At 33.2% G+C, this 16,578-nt stretch overlaps 2 protein-coding genes across 4 annotated transcripts; one reads left to right on the top strand and one right to left on the bottom strand.

The window, feature by feature from the left end:
• The first annotated feature begins 1,313 nt into the window (after nucleotides 1-1,313).
• LOC107951218 (ninja-family protein AFP3) lies at nucleotides 1,314-3,032 on the top strand. Of its 3 annotated transcripts, XM_016886171.2 has the most exons (5): nucleotides 1,337-1,435; nucleotides 1,590-1,629; nucleotides 1,736-1,788; nucleotides 1,900-2,337; nucleotides 2,576-3,032. In XM_016886171.2, exons 3-5 carry the CDS (start codon nucleotides 1,764-1,766, stop codon nucleotides 2,929-2,931), a joined length of 819 nt encoding a protein of 272 aa, XP_016741660.1. In that variant the 5' UTR covers nucleotides 1,337-1,435; nucleotides 1,590-1,629; nucleotides 1,736-1,763; the 3' UTR covers nucleotides 2,932-3,032. The 3 variants fall into 3 exon arrangements, with proteins under 3 accessions (XP_016741658.1, XP_016741660.1, XP_016741659.1); XM_016886169.2 differs by having other exon boundaries at nucleotides 1,314-1,435; nucleotides 1,736-2,337; XM_016886170.2 differs by having other exon boundaries at nucleotides 1,343-1,629.
• Nucleotides 3,033-3,403: 371 nt separating this feature from the next.
• Nucleotides 3,404-5,852, bottom strand: LOC107951219 (uncharacterized). Its single transcript, XM_016886172.2, has 3 exons — nucleotides 5,387-5,852; nucleotides 4,266-4,957; nucleotides 3,404-3,956 (listed from the first exon to the last, which is right to left on the bottom strand). The coding sequence occupies exons 2-3, from the start codon at nucleotides 4,814-4,816 to the stop codon at nucleotides 3,728-3,730; spliced, it is 780 nt and encodes a 259-aa protein (XP_016741661.1). The 5' UTR covers nucleotides 4,817-4,957; nucleotides 5,387-5,852; the 3' UTR covers nucleotides 3,404-3,727.
• Between the last annotated feature and the right edge of the window lie 10,726 nt (nucleotides 5,853-16,578).

Here is a 16,578-nt window from a genome sequence, read left to right as displayed (position 1 = left end):
CAACTTTAATAGTTTTTTTATTTTGGGCACTAAAAATAAAAAAAATTCAAAAAGGGCACCACTATTACAAATCATATTCATTTTAGTCATCCACCGTTAATTTGAGGTTAAACAATGTTATTGTACACTCATTTTAGTCACTCAATTTATATTTTCATTTTGATCACTCATTTCTTTTTTTATTAATTAATTTTATTTTTTCAAAAAATATCCTAAGCTTTTACAAGAAATTGAGTTATTTGGTACATAGATGAAACTTTATTTTGCTACATAGATGAAACTAACGTTTTTTTCTTATAACTCAATTCTTTGTAAAAAAAAAACCTCAAATTTTTATGCAAAAACTCATATTTTCCCTTCTTTTACTGAAAAATTAAAATTAATTAATAAAAGGAAATTAAAAAAATAAAAAGGTTTTTCTATAAAAAATTTAAATTTTTTCTATAAAAACCTAAGTAATTCTTTATAAAACCCCATATTTTTTCCTTTTACGTGGAAAAAATAAAAAAAACTAAAAGGATAATATAGTTTTTCTGTGTAAACACTCTGGCATTTCCCTATAAAAATCCAATTTTTTTTCTATAAAATAAAAAAAATTAAAATTAATTTAAAAAAATGAAAATTAAATAAAATTAAAAAGATAAAATGAGACCCAAGTGAAAACTAAAATTGAGTGATTAAAATAAATATACAATAATATTGCCTAACACTAAATTAATAACAGGTGACCAAAATGAAAATGAATTGTAATACCAGTGCCCTTTTTCAAATTCTTTTATTTTCCGTTTCCAAAAAAAAAACTTACAAAAGTTAAATAAAAATCTTTGTAGTTTACCAATTAAGAAAAACGATAGTTAAATGGTAGTTAATTTTTTAACTTACGTGGCAAGCACACTTTGGTTGGAGGTATAGCTGCTTAGAATGGCAAAGTAGAGAAACAGCCAATCCTAATCAATTATATTACAAAGTGTGCCTTAAGAATAAATTTAGATAAAATAGTACTTAAACTCGAATAAAATTAAATTAAGAAAATATACATATTCATAATTATTATAGGGTGTAAAGACACCTAATAAGAAAACAAAGCACAACATAACCAAGTTGCGAAATCTGTCACGCTCAAGGTCTTACCAACAACCTCTACTTGTTATGTCCTAAATAGTATTTTTGTGGTGTCCCTATATCTTAATCTTAATTCAATTTAATCACTTATTAAATTATATATAAATTTTATTCAGATTTATTTTACCTGAAAATTCTGTCACATGTGAATCTTGTCCTATTTAATTATTCAATTTAAAAAAAATTAAAGAAAGAAAATCAAATCAATACGAGATGTTGTTGCTAACAGTGGAATCAGATATGTTATTGCTGTAAAAGTGCACAAGTGAGAGAGTTGCAGGTGCAAGTTGCAACAATGGCAGAAAAGAAAACCGTACGTTTTTATCTTCTTTTTCTTTCTCTCTCTCCACTGATTACCACGTGTGTGCTGCATCTATATAATCTCATCACATATGTTGCCCCATTTCCTCATCTTTCTCTCAAAATTTTAACGCAAAACAAACTACTTCCTCTATCTCTTAAATCAGCTCTTCCGGTGATCTCAGTTTCTGTATCTTCATCCATCATGTAAGCTTTTTATCTTATTACAATTTCTGGGTTTGTAACCTTTTTCATGCTCTTCTGTGCTCATGTTCTACTGTTTTTTTTTTTGGGGGGGGGGGAGGGTGAGCAGAAAGGGGGAAGTTCTTTAACCTTGTCTAATGGCGGAAGCAAAAGGAATACAAGGCAAGGCTCATCAAATCAACTTTTTATTTGAAGACAATAAACCAATTCGTAGTTTTCAAAGATTTTCATCAGAAAAACTTACATCGGAACAAACCCAATTTCCCGATCCAGAACCAAAGGTGAATCTCAGGCTATCGCTGGGTGGGATTTACGGTAGTGGAAATTACAGCAAACTAAACCCTTTAACTAGATCATCTTCCATAGCGGGAGAAGTGGTAAATCATAAGAGGAATTTTACAGAACAGTTGGAAAACACGTTGCCGAAGAGTTATCTTTCATTGGCAAGGTCTTGTTCATTGCCTGCACAAGTGGAAAGCAGTAAAAGGATAGTGAATGTAAAGGAATTAAGGATGATGAAGAGAGTTGAAGCGAAGAAAAGAGCTGTGGAGAAGCAGAGGAATGGCATGAAAGGGAGTGAGAAAGACAAGTTGTTAGTGGCGGGGGCGGCGCCTACTGAGTTTCCTGCTTGGCTAGCGGCTTCTACTGCTAAATCTCCTGCACTAAATAGAGCCATCGATAAGATAAAGGAAGGTTTTAGAAAATTAGAAGGTATGTTGTTCCCCTAAACAAGTTGTTACCTTTATTCGGGTCTGGTTAAAAAGAAAATGAATTGGATCGTTTTTTTATCTAAGGTGGAGTTGGAGCTCAATTTACGACACTAGCCATGAATTGAATGCATAATTATGTTTTTTTTAATTAGTAAGAAAATCAAAGTTCAATTATAGATAATTCAACATTATTTAAGCTTTTTGATCACCATCTTTAGACATTAATAAATTCAGTGCAGGAATAGAAGGGTGGACTGCACCATCATCCTCCTCTAACCCAATAAAGTCCGTACCGGAGATGCCTTCCCAAATAACGGAATCTGAGAATCCGGCCAAGAAGCCTAAACTTTCCCGTGGTTGGATTCAAGATAAAGAGATGAAAAAAATGCCAAGCGTAACCACCACCGGAGATGGCCCAAATGGGAGGAAAATACAAGGGTTTCTTTACAAATACACCAAAGGACAGGTGTGTATAGTATGTGTTTGCCACGGAAACTTCCTTTCGCCGGAAGAATTCGTGAGGCACGCCGGTGCTAAGGATGTTACCAACCCCATGAAGCATATCAATGTTTGCTCAACCTTCTTTTCCTATTAAGATCCACACCGGATTTAGAATTGTAGAAACTGGAAAATGTTGTGAGCTCAAAAGAGTTGAAACCTCCGTAAATCGATGGTTATTTAAATCCTTTTTTGTCACCCCACTTTTAACATTGGTACAGAAAAATATAGGAACTTTACATTTTCCACTAAGTAGCATACCTTTCTTTCACAACTATGAAGCAAGAAATATATGTACTGTGCAATTTAAGGGATTTTTAATAATCAAAAGAAAAACAATTACCTAATCTACACAAGCATATGGGTTGAAATCAAACAAAGCATATGTTCTCAATAGAAGATCTTTTTCTGCTTTAGGTATATTTACAAGCTTGTAATGTACCATCAGTTTTACTTACTTGACCCATGTCAATGGAACAAGGATTAAATTTCTCGATTTTATTAAAAAAAAAATTCAATTACACTTTAAACTATAGCACAAAGACTTCCTAACAAGATACTTCAATGTATAGTATTGACATTAGCTTCCATTAACATGTTTTCTTAAAATGGAGCATTGCAATAAGTTATAGAGTAACCAGCAGAGGCCAGAAAAACTTCAAATATAGACGAAGCAAGTGAAGAGTAGCCCCAAACTTCAACAGGATCCTTGTGGGTGCTTTCAAAACCGCACATATATACATATATAATATACATGTGTGTGTGTGCCTGTACCTTTTGAAGCATGTTGCACACAACAGGATGGGAAGCAAGTGAAAAGTAGCCGGAGACTTCAACAGGATCCTTGTGGTTGCTTTCAAAACCACACACGCATATTACAGTGGAGTAAAATCTCAAGAACAAGATGGGCAGCAAGAGAAGCAAGTGCACCATCTCTTAAAACCTGTATTTCGGTTTGGTTTTTGGGTCTGTGATTTAAGGATGTCCTGAGAGGGCTCTAGTTTAGGGGTTTCCGGGGGGTTGTCTGGCGTTTCCTTATGGTTTGTGGAATGTTGTGATTGTTGTTTTTTGGTCTTTGTGCCTTTTGTCAATGAACCACTTTTGTCTGCATCTCCTGTCAATCTACATAAAAAAAAGAAAAACATAATAAATATATCAGTTACTGTTTATGATACTATTTAAGGACTTTAAACATAGTGATTTACATTGAGGTTGCGGTCGGTTTGAATGTTCGGTTAGTTTATTAGTGTTGATATGCGAGGTATTATTCACTTCGACCCATCGTATCTTCATTAAGGATGGCGTAAATACTTATATCTCAAGACTGAGTCTGGTACAGAATCAAGGTATTATTCTACTAGATAAATGGCATGGGATTTTGATGAGTTGCTTGATTACTAAAGTTGAGAAACGAGATTAATTAAAACTTACATAGGGAAGGCAAAAGATCTGACACTAGCATCGGAATGCGTAGATAAACTACGGGAATGAGGTGATAATCCCGTAGCAACATTATCCTTTTGCTGACATTCTTTCTCCTGCAGAACCTCCCTCATGGCTTCAGCCGCAGATGCAGAAGCACCAAACTCGCCTTCGCCCTTGTTGAAACTCCCATTTCTCGTGGTGATTTCAGGGGATAGCATGTTTCTTGGAAGCTCCATCAATGGACTCGAAATGTTTAAGGAATCACAGTTGAAACCAAAATCACCAGATTTAGACATCCAATTGAACTGGTCCTTGGTGAAACTCGCGTTCATCGGGTGAATGCTGAACAATGATTCGTTTGAAGCCGTACTCCATTCAGCTGGGCTGGTTGTGCTTGTCGCAGCAAACACATGGGATGGAATCCTGTCTGAATCTACCAATAGGCAGTTTTCATCTTGTGGTTGTTCATTCGCCAGTGATGGCGAAACAGGCGTGATTGAACCATCAGTGGATTGTCTGGTTGAACTCAGTTCTTCAACAACTACTTGACCAGACATAGCGGATGGGGAAGACGAGTGAGGAGGGGATCTTTTACTTTCGCTAGAATGAACTGCTTGATGATGCTTATTTGGTGTATCAGTATCAGAGAAATCAAGTGATGTCTAGTTCCATACCATCGTAAAACCCAGGAGTTGATTCTGTATATGAAATAAGAAACAAAGTAAGGCTTCAAATCTATCAAATATCTCTCATTGCGGCAAAACAACAAATGCCTTGTGCACAAATAAGAACCCAGCAAAGATTTCCAGATAACCGGAAGTCCTAGCAATGCGAAGCTATAGCTATATTGCCCGGATTCATATGTATCTAACACATATATCTATTTTAATTGCATTAATAATATCTCACACTCATTCCAATCATAGATTAGATTTGCAATATAAACAAGCGCAGATGCTTGATTTATCAAAAAAACCAAAAAGAAAAAAAAAGTTCTAAATATTTGCAGATAATGAAATTCAAATACCATGATTGATTAAGCTTTGTATATCCAAAACCAGAATAGGAATCAAACAGGATACTAAATTAAATCAAATCAAATAAACTAATAGAAATTGGAAACTTACATAAAAATCAACAACCTTCAAAATAATCTCAAAGAAACCTTCCAATCCATCAACGTCTTGGATTTCGTATGTGGATCAAGAGATTGAGAAACAGAGAAACCGAAAAACCAAGAAACAAAACAACTTTGAAAACCCCCCAAAAAGATGAAAAACCGGACAGAAAACGAACAGACAGAGATGACCGATAATGTGGGAAGAGAATTTGGAGAGGGGGATTTGAGAGGGAAATTTTAAGGCCTGAAATTGGTATAAGGCTTAACCAACTTTCTTAACGAACTTACCCGCCATGTCTTAAAACTAACCAATTGGTCTGTCTGGACTGTAACTTAGACAATGCCTTCTGTTGTTCCAGCCTATCTAATCTACCCTTTACCTGATTTAGTATTTAATTTAATTAAAATTATATCCATATTAATATAAAATAAATTTATTTTTAATATTTAATTAGTAATAACTTGTTGAGTTTTTCTGTATGTCTTTTAGATAGGTGGAGTTGTGTATTTATATGATATGATATTGTCTATAGATATGATATTGTAGATAGGTTTTATACATGTCGATACGTATCCTACTCTAGGTTTAGCACATGTTTATATAAGGTGAGTTTGCTATGTGATGGTGTACGAACTCACATCATGTGGTCTTATAGAAGGGTGCAAGTACCTTACACTCGAACTCATAGTGCGACGAGAACTTGGAGTGCGAACCGTGTAGAAACCGACCCAGACTCAATTAAATTATGGGTCAATAATAATAAGTATCATTACAAATTGTCTCCCACCCAGTTCGAAGAAGAGTTAAAAGTGACTCTTCTTGGAACTTGGTTCTATGAGACGAGAGGTAACATAAAGAGAAGCTTATTAAATACTGTAATAGCCCGATTTAGGCTTAGTCGGAACAGTGGTTTCGGGACCACAAATCTGACGAAAAAAAAATGTAATGGCTTGAATTTTCAGAGGTGTCGGAACGGTGATTCGAGATCACTAAATTCGACAAATGGGTAGAAAATATTATTAATTTAGTAAGTATAAGTTAAATATGAAGTTAGGAAAATTTTTGAAATAGTGAATAGTGCACTAGAAATAAATATTAAAATAATTAGAATCGAAATGAGGTATCAAGACCTCGGGGATTTTAAACTGAGCCATAAATATTTTTATAAATATTCATGGAGTGTTAAAAAGTTAGTATTAAAGTTTCGTTAAGAAATTTTAAAGTTCCGATAATTAATTGAACAAAAAGGACTAAATTGTAACAAATGCAAAATTTTGGGAAATGATTAAATAGCTTAAATGATAAAAGGAAGAGGGCTTTAAAGGCAAATAGACCCAAGGTCTATTTGGGCTGGACGGCAGAGGCATGAAATCAGCAAGAAAGTAAGGAGAATTAAGGGCAAAATTGGAAAATTGCAAAATTTGCTTAATAAAGTTAGGACCCAAGTGGAATTATCTAGATTTCTCTTCATTTTTCTGAATTCTCATCAGCTAAAACACCATGGAAGGGCTTCTTCAAGCTGGTTCTTCATATTTTTATTACAAGTAAGTTCAATTCTTGACTATTTCTTGAAATTTTTGTATTTTTATGACTTTTACAACTAGGCCCACTTGTTAAATCCATTAGTTTTTGATTTTATGAAAGAAGTTGAAAGTTGATATGAATATGTGCTGGAAGTATATGATGATTTAGCATGAAATTAGAGCTTTAAATTTTTCATATGCTGATTTTATTGAAAGAATTGAATAGAAAGTGAATGTTTGGGACCTAATAGTAAAAGAGTTTGAAGATAGAGTTATATGTGGAAATTCTGAATTTCAATAGTTGTGTAACAACTTATAATGTCTAGTAAAGTACTAATTGAGAAAATTAGATTAATTGAGGGGTTAATTGAGAAAGGACCGAATTGTATAAACTGTGAAATTTGGGGCAAAATGGAAATCAACATTTTGCACTAAAGCAGTTTTGGACAGCAGCAGTAGTGTAACTTTGAAAAATCACCAAAAATTGTAGAGATTGAATTAGAGGATGAATAAAATATGAAACTAAAGCTTATTGAGTCTAGTTTCTTATAAAAGAAATGATGTGAGCAATGGAATTGTAAATCATGAGATATAATAGATTTTGTGAGACAAGGTCAGAATGAATTCGGGTTCCCCTGTTCTGACTTTGGAAAATCATTAAAAATTGTACAAAAATGATTATGAGTTATAGTTTATATGGTTAGAATCCTTAATGAGTCTATTTTTAGAAGAAACAAGCTAAAACATCATCCGAATTCTGTACAATGAGATAATTAATTTTTAGTGAAGAGTGGTCGGAACTGTCAGACAGCGAAACAGGGGAAACTTTAAAGAATAAACTGTACTATTTGGCTCAACCAAAAATTCTGAAAATTTTATGGTATGAATATATGTGAGTCTAGTTTCAGGGAAAATTAACGGATCTTAATTTGGAGCTCTGTAGCTCCGGATAAAATAATTTAGTGACTCTGACTCGGATAAACAGCTTTGAATATACATGTTAGTGAATATTGAAATTATGGTTAATGTTGTTTAAGTGTGTTATACACATTAAGGATGTGGAATGGAGAGGAGGAGGAGGAAAATTGGGAAATATATGAATGATTCGTGTATAAATGGTCATATGTTTGATTATAACTCATAAACGATGAAATATGAATGATGCTTATTTTTGTGCATTATTGATCATGGTTTAAGCTCATGTGTGAAAATAAAGTTTCATAGTATGTGTGTATGGTATATTCAGTATATGATTTGGCATGAAATAATACCATGAATGGTTTATGAATTAACACATGTTGGTAAGCCTGATATATGAATAAATGATCAAATTGAGCGGAACGCCGGATTTGAGTACTTCTGATCAAGTGACAAAGTGATAAGTGGTAGCTTTAGCTACACTTATCTGATCAAGTGACAAGTGGAAAGTGATAAGTAATAGCTTCGGCTATACTTATCTGATCAAGTGACAAAGTGATAAGTGATAGCTTCGGCTACACTTATCTGATCAAGTGACAAGTGAAAAGTGATAAGTGATAGCTTCGGCTATACTTATCTGATCAAGAGACAAAGTGATAAGTGATAGCTTTAGCTACACTTATCTGATCAAGGGACAAAGTGATAAGTGGCTACACTTATCTGATCAAGAAACAAAGTGATAAGTGGCTACACTTATCTGATCAAGAAACAAAGTGATAGGTGGCTACACTTATCTGATCAGGGACAAGTGATAATTGATCATACGTAAGACCATAGTTATACTATGGCAAAGTGAAAGTGAAGTACTCAATTTTCCGTGACCGTTCCCTAATTTGATTAAGGATGGTAAGTGACAAATGGGCCCAAAAGAATTAAAGTAAATGGATAAGTGGTAGTGTATTTATATCAGGACGATGTTGTTATTCAAACTAAAGTGATATTTTCATTGCTAAATTGAGAATTTCATAAATGTGTTATTGAATGGTATAATCAATAAACATTGAGTTAAATGGTAAATACGTATTAGTTTTGAATTTGGTGTCATTGAATTGTACGTGAATTAAATGGAAATTGCTAGTGATATGATTTAAATTATGAGCATGAGAAATTGCGAATTGAATGAAATGGAAATGAAGCATTAAATTGCATGAGTATGTATCGGGTCTCGCAGGCCCTAATTATTATGATTATAATATTTTGAGGATATATTGTGAAAAGTTATAGAAACATGTTAATTATTTTGAAAGTTTTAATTTTGATGAAATTTTATAACTCGGTTAAATACGTTTATAAGTGTATGTGTTTTGGTAATGCCTCGTACCCTATTCCGGTGTTGGATACGGGTAAGAGGTGTTACATTTAGTGGTATCAGAGCTACGGTTTAGTCGGTTCTCGGACCAAACGTAGCATATGTGAGCCTAGCTATACATGCCACGTTATTACTCTTGATGATGTGATATCTCCGGGCTCTAACGAAATTGCTTTGTTAAGACAGAGATGATTTTCAATCGAGCTATTTTTGATAATGCTAAAAATGATATTGAGATAAATGAAATATGCTCACGTTATGTTGGAATTTGGAAAGGTAAGTATAAAAATTTGTGATATGGATGTGTTCATGTATGAAAAGAGATGACTATAAGTTAAAAAAAAAAGTTTATGTTGTGACAAGCTCATCCAAGTATGTTGGTGATTATATAATGCTATGTGCTCAACATATTTGATTAAGTGAATATGATAAGCAAATTTACTTAAATAGATGGAACGTGTGTATGTACATCTGCTTGAATAAGTGAAATTAGTATGTTCATATGATAGAATCTTATGTTTAATTGTTAAATTAAAGATAATAAGATATTTTGTTTTATGTCTAAACCATGAATATTATAATAGTATGAAAAATTGAATTGGAAGTCAAATTGAGTAGAACGCAGGAATGAGTACTTTCGTTCAGTGATATGTGATGAATTGACGGAAAAGACCATGGTTTGACCATGGCAACATGTGAACATGTGATTATGTGATTCCGTGTAAGACCATAGCTGGGCTATGGCATCGGTAAGTGATATGTGTGATATGTGATTCCGTGTAAGACCATAGCTGGGCTATGGCATCGGTAAGTGATATGTGATTTCGTGTAAGACCATAGTTGGGCTATGGCATCGGTATGTGATTTGTGATTACGTGTAAGACCATAGTTGGACTATGGCATCGAGAAAACGAAGTACACAATTCAGTAAGACGTTCTCTAATTTGGCAAATGTCGGTAAGTAAAATAGAAGCCAAGTATTGGAATTTAAATAGATATTAACGTTGAGCTTGAGTAAGTAAATTCGTTGTGTGAAATTGTGAGTGACAGAAAACATTTGTAATAAATAGATGTGTTAATTTGCTTGGAATGAATTACGTGGTTATGATGGTATTACATTGATGATGAATACAAAATCATATATATATATATGTATCTATGAGAGCAAGTTGAAAGATTTATGACTTCACCATCACCCCCTTATCAGTATTGTTCTATGACGAAAATTATCTTGATGAGACAGATATATTTTTCAACTGAGTTAATTCTAATAGTATAGAAATAAATACTAAAATGTTTGAGTGAAAATGTATTGATTATGAGTTGAAACTCATAAAGGTATGGATCAAAGAATAAAACATTTTTTTTATTGATGAATGTTATAATTATACAAGCATATGAGTTATGATATTTGGATTATGATGCTATATAGAAATTTTGATTGTGAATTAGTGATTTGAGTTAGAATTTTGTGTTGAGAACAAAAGTGATTAAAAGCAAATGTTTATTAAATGCTTTGAGAATGTGAACTTAGTAATGAATTGGCTATTTGTGATGGTATGTGTTATGCGCATTTATGTGTAAGATAAATTTGAGGCTTTACTACACTCACCCCCATATTAGTAAAATGTTACAATGAAATTTGTGAGATTTTGGTTGAATAAGCTTACGAGTGTAGTGTTACAGAAGTTCGTGTACGGGAGAATAATAATGTGGTCGGAAAAGTGAATGAATTAGAAAATGAGGACAATATAAAAAGAGAGAAATATTTGATAGTTCTGAAAACTACTCAGGTTATCAAAATGGATATCATTCTATATGGATTGTAATTTTTCGATACTTTGTGTAGCTTCAGATGCTGAAATATCGCTATCCTGATTTTCTTATGAATCTATGTGATTATCTGTAAAAGATATGAAAATCCAAAATCATGTGTGAATTTGAAATATACTGTGGAAGTAAATCATTAACCTACCACCTGGTAAGATTTTCGGGGACGAAAATCCCTAAAGGGGGGAGAGTTGTAATAGCCCGATTTAGGCTTAGTCGGAACAGTGGTTTCGGGACCACAAATCCGACGAAAAAAAAATGTAATGGCTTGAATTTTCAGAGGTGTCGGAACGGTGATTCGAGATCACTAAATTCGACAAATGGGTAGAAAATATTATTAATTTAGTAAGTATAAGTTAAATATGAAGTTAGGAAAATTTTTGAAATAGTGAATAGTGCACTAGAAATAAATATTAAAATAATTAGAATCGAAATGAGGTATCAAGACCTCGGGGATTTTAAACTGAGCCATAAATATTTTTATAAATATTCATGGAGTGTTAAAAAGTTAGTATTAAAGTTTCGTTAAGAAATTTTAAAGTTCCGATAATTAATTGAACAAAAAGGACTAAATTGTAACAAATGCAAAATTTTGGGAAATGATTAAATAGCTTAAATGATAAAAGGAAGAGGGCTTTAAAGGCAAATAGACCCAAGGTCTATTTGGGCTGGACGGCAGAGGCATGAAATCAGCAAGAAAGTAAGGAGAATTAAGGGCAAAATTGGAAAATTGCAAAATTTGCTTAATAAAGTTAGGACCCAAGTGGAATTATCTAGATTTCTCTTCATTTTTCTGAATTCTCATCAGCTAAAACACCATGGAAGGGCTTCTTCAAGCTGGTTCTTCATATTTTTATTACAAGTAAGTTCAATTCTTGACTATTTCTTGAAATTTTTGTATTTTTATGACTTTTACAACTAGGCCCACTTGTTAAATCCATTAGTTTTTGATTTTATGAAAGAAGTTGAAAGTTGATATGAATATGTGCTGGAAGTATATGATGATTTAGCATGAAATTAGAGCTTTAAATTTTTCATATGCTGATTTTATTGAAAGAATTGAATAGAAAGTGAATGTTTGGGACCTAATAGTAAAAGAGTTTGAAGATAGAGTTATATGTGGAAATTCTGAATTTCAATAGTTGTGTAACAACTTATAATGTCTAGTAAAGTACTAATTGAGAAAATTAGATTAATTGAGGGGTTAATTGAGAAAGGACCGAATTGTATAAACTGTGAAATTTGGGGCAAAATGGAAATCAACATTTTGCACTAAAGCAGTTTTGGACAGCAGCAGTAGTGTAACTTTGAAAAATCACCAAAAATTGTAGAGATTGAATTAGAGGATGAATAAAATATGAAACTAAAGCTTATTGAGTCTAGTTTCTTATAAAAGAAATGATGTGAGCAATGGAATTGTAAATCATGAGATATAATAGATTTTGTGAGACAAGGTCAGAATGAATTCGGGTTCCCCTGTTCTGACTTTGGAAAATCATTAAAAATTGTACAAAAATGATTATGAGTTATAGTTTATATGGTTAGAATCCTTAATGAGTCTATTTTTAGAAGAAACAAGCTAAAACATCATCCGAATTCTGTACAATGAGATAATTAATTTTTAGTGAAGAGTGGTCGGAACTGTCAGACAGCGAAACAGGGGAAACTTTAAAGAATAAACTGTACTATTTGGCTCAACCAAAAATTCTGAAAATTTTATGGTATGAATATATGTGAGTCTAGTTTCAGGGAAAATTAACGGATCTTAAATTGGAGCTCTGTAGCTCCGGATAAAAATAATTTAGTGACTCTGACTCGGATAAACAGCTTTGAATATACATGTTAGTGAATATTGAAATTATGGTTAATGTTGTTTAAGTGTGTTATACACATTAAGGATGTGGAATGGAGAGGAGGAGGAGGAAAATTGGGAAATATATGAATGATTCGTGTATAAATGGTCATATGTTTGATTATAACTCATAAACGATGAAATATGAATGATGCTTATTTTTGTGCATTATTGATCATGGTTTAAGCTCATGTGTGAAAATAAAGTTTCATAGTATGTGTGTATGGTATATTCAGTATATGATTTGGCATGAAATAATACCATGAATGGTTTATGAATTAACACATGTTGGTAAGCCTGATATATGAATAAATGATCAAATTGAGCGGAACGCCGGATTTGAGTACTTCTGATCAAGTGACAAAGTGATAAGTGGTAGCTTTAGCTACACTTATCTGATCAAGTGACAAGTGGAAAGTGATAAGTAATAGCTTCGGCTATACTTATCTGATCAAGTGACAAAGTGATAAGTGATAGCTTCGGCTACACTTATCTGATCAAGTGACAAGTGAAAAGTGATAAGTGATAGCTTCGGCTATACTTATCTGATCAAGAGACAAAGTGATAAGTGATAGCTTTAGCTACACTTATCTGATCAAGGGACAAAGTGATAAGTGGCTACACTTATCTGATCAAGAAACAAAGTGATAAGTGGCTACACTTATCTGATCAAGAAACAAAGTGATAGGTGGCTACACTTATCTGATCAGGGACAAGTGATAATTGATCATACGTAAGACCATAGTTATACTATGGCAAAGTGAAAGTGAAGTACTCAATTTTCCGTGACCGTTCCCTAATTTGATTAAGGATGGTAAGTGACAAATGGGCCCAAAAGAATTAAAGTAAATGGATAAGTGGTAGTGTATTTATATCAGGACGATGTTGTTATTCAAACTAAAGTGATATTTTCATTGCTAAATTGAGAATTTCATAAATGTGTTATTGAATGGTATAATCAATAAACATTGAGTTAAATGGTAAATACGTATTAGTTTTGAATTTGGTGTCATTGAATTGTACGTGAATTAAATGGAAATTGCTAGTGATATGATTTAAATTATGAGCATGAGAAATTGCGAATTGAATGAAATGGAAATGAAGCATTAAATTGCATGAGTATGTATCGGGTCTCGCAGGCCCTAATTATTATGATTATAATATTTTGAGGATATATTGTGAAAAGTTATAGAAACATGTTAATTATTTTGAAAGTTTTAATTTTGATGAAATTTTATAACTCGGTTAAATACGTTTATAAGTGTATGTGTTTTGGTAATGCCTCGTACCCTATTCCGGTGTTGGATACGGGTAAGGGGTGTTACAAATACACTTTATACCTTAACTTGCAACGTCCAGCTCGCCCTGTGTCAAGAAGGGGTACGTTGTACACAGCTGAAAAGGAAGTTACTTGAGCCTTAAAAATTACATTGTTCGAATCCGAGATTTTGGAGAAGAAGTCATTGTTGAGAAGAACAATTTTAAAGGTAATTTCCCTAAAATTTCCATTGTTCTTTCGATTTTTTCTTGGTTTTATTAGAACGCCATGGCTAGTACTAGAGGAAGTGGTCATAATATTTAGAACATCTCTTTGTGACGCCTTGAAGTGAGTACTCCGGTGGAGGTTAAGACCTATGTTTGTGCTACAAAGGTGGAAGAAATGAATCGTGTTTTGACTGCTTGGGGAATTCAAATATCGAACTTCGCTTAAGACTTTTCAATCCCTAAAGGATTATATAGGCCATTGGATGATCTGCCACAAAGAATTTAACATATTTCGTTGTGTTGTGCTCGTCATCCCTCAAGGTAATAGGTAAAGTAATGCATCCCTTCACCTCGATTGGATGGTTCTTAAAACCATACAAAAGACTTGCCCTCTTTAAAGCTTACTCTTTAAACCCCATCTTTTGGTATGCATCCCAAGTTAACACCTCTACAATAGTACCGCTATCAACCAAAATTCTCTTTACCTCAAACCTTGCTATAGTTGCTAGCACAATCATTGGATCATTTCCGTTTTCACCACACACCAAATCCTCATCATTAAATCTCACATTACACTTCTAAGATGAGCCTTTCTCTTTGTGTTAGAGGTCGCCCACTCTTCATCTGTACCAATTATCACGTGTATTGTACCTCTAACTTTTTGCTTAACCTTGTTAGCACCTTGTGGAGTCTGGCTTGACGATGTAGCATCTTGAGGCACAAATCTTTAAGCTCATAATTCCTAATTGCTTCCTCAATCATCTTTCAAAGAAGAACAATCTTTTAGTCTTATATCTTTCGTCATCGTGAAAATTACACTTATCCTTCAAGTTTGACATTGACTGATTACGTCGCATTGGTGGAGGATTTGGCAAGATGCCCAAACTTTTAACCCGATTAAGAATATAGGCACACGTAGCATTTAAGGGAGTATAGGTTTCAAATTTGCAATGAGGAACATACCTTCTTGTGTGTTCAACCTGAGATCTTTGAAATGCTCTCGACGATTCATTCTGCAAATAACCCTTCAATTGTTCCCATTTTTGTATGCATGGACTCTGAGATGGAGGGCCTTGATGGTCGCGAACTCCCTATCGATTTCTAAATTGTCTATTATTCCTCTAGAAGGTATTGCGAACCGCTCTCTTAATTTCTTCTGTGTCAGCGAACTTATGAGCCCTTTCATACAAATCTGCTAAACTCCATGGCCTATTATCAGAGAATGAATATTGCACGTGTTCATTCTGAACACCCATGATAAAGGCAACAATGGCCCATTGATCCTCCAAATTTTTTGTGTTTAACGTTACTGCATGAAAATGTTTAACATAATCTTGCAAGGATTCTCCATGCTTTTGCTTTTCTGACATCAAACTCATAAAAGTGCTCATTATTTTTCTATGTGCTCGGAATCTTCCCAAGAATATTTGGCCTAGCTGCAAGAAGCTTTGGATGGAGCCTTGTGATAAAGAAAGATACCAATCCTTCGCACTTCCTTTAAGGGTCGTCAAAAAGGCTTTACACTTTGCAACATTAGAGGCCCTTAGTACATTCATATAATTGTTGTACTGCATGAGATGTGTTAGATGATCCCTTCTTCCTTCGAACATTTTCTTTGGAACCTTAAACTCAGCTGGTAGACTCATAATTGTTATCTCAGGAGCTAATGGATTGTGTAAACAAAACAACCAATCCGTATCTTGGGCATTAGGATGCAAGGCTCACACATCTCTACGCACAGCATTCATTTCATTATACCACAATTTTTGCATGTGCCCCTACTTCCTCCTCCTGGATTATTATCTTGAAGATCAAAGTTGTCAAAATGCATCTTCCTCAACTCTTCATTTTTCATACTAATAATTGTATATTTAAAAATTTAATTTAACCGCTCGAAATCAATATAAATTAGAATAAATTGTATTTATTTATCATAAGTAAATCCAATTCATTAAAGCTCAAATTAAACTTGATCCCTATAAAATAAAAAAATTATTTTATTTTTGAAACAAATAAACAAATCGGTTTTAAGTCTTCAATTAGACAACCTCTTGACTGTACCCTTATAAATTTAATTATAACTTTCCAATATTTGAAGTAGTAAAATTGATGAAAAAATAGTAATAAAAGTTAAAGCTAATCCATGGGCATTTCTAATACAAGTATAAATGTTCATATTCTTAAAAATATATATATTCTTGAAAATGAATAAATAGAAAAA

The sequence above is a fragment of the Gossypium hirsutum genome, chromosome A12 (genome assembly GCF_007990345.1).
Source record: "Gossypium hirsutum isolate 1008001.06 chromosome A12, Gossypium_hirsutum_v2.1, whole genome shotgun sequence".
In the NCBI taxonomy this organism is placed as follows: Eukaryota; Viridiplantae; Streptophyta; class Magnoliopsida; order Malvales; family Malvaceae; genus Gossypium; species Gossypium hirsutum.
This window is presented reverse-complemented; position numbering and strand designations above follow the sequence as displayed.

Excerpts from the sequence above, each read along its gene's own strand:
- LOC107951219 (XM_016886172.2), bottom strand. The coding sequence starts at position 4,816 with ATGTCTGGTCAAGTAGTTGTTGAAGAACTGAGTTCAACCAGACAATCC. Across the intron at positions 3,957-4,265 it reads AGATCTTTTGCCTTCCCTAT|ATTGACAGGAGATGCAGACA; the intron begins GTAAGTTTTAAT and ends TTTTTTATGTAG.
- LOC107951218 (XM_016886169.2), top strand. The coding sequence starts at position 1,764 with ATGGCGGAAGCAAAAGGAATACAAGGCAAGGCTCATCAAATCAACTTT. Across the intron at positions 2,338-2,575 it reads AGGTTTTAGAAAATTAGAAG|GAATAGAAGGGTGGACTGCA; the intron begins GTATGTTGTTCC and ends AATTCAGTGCAG.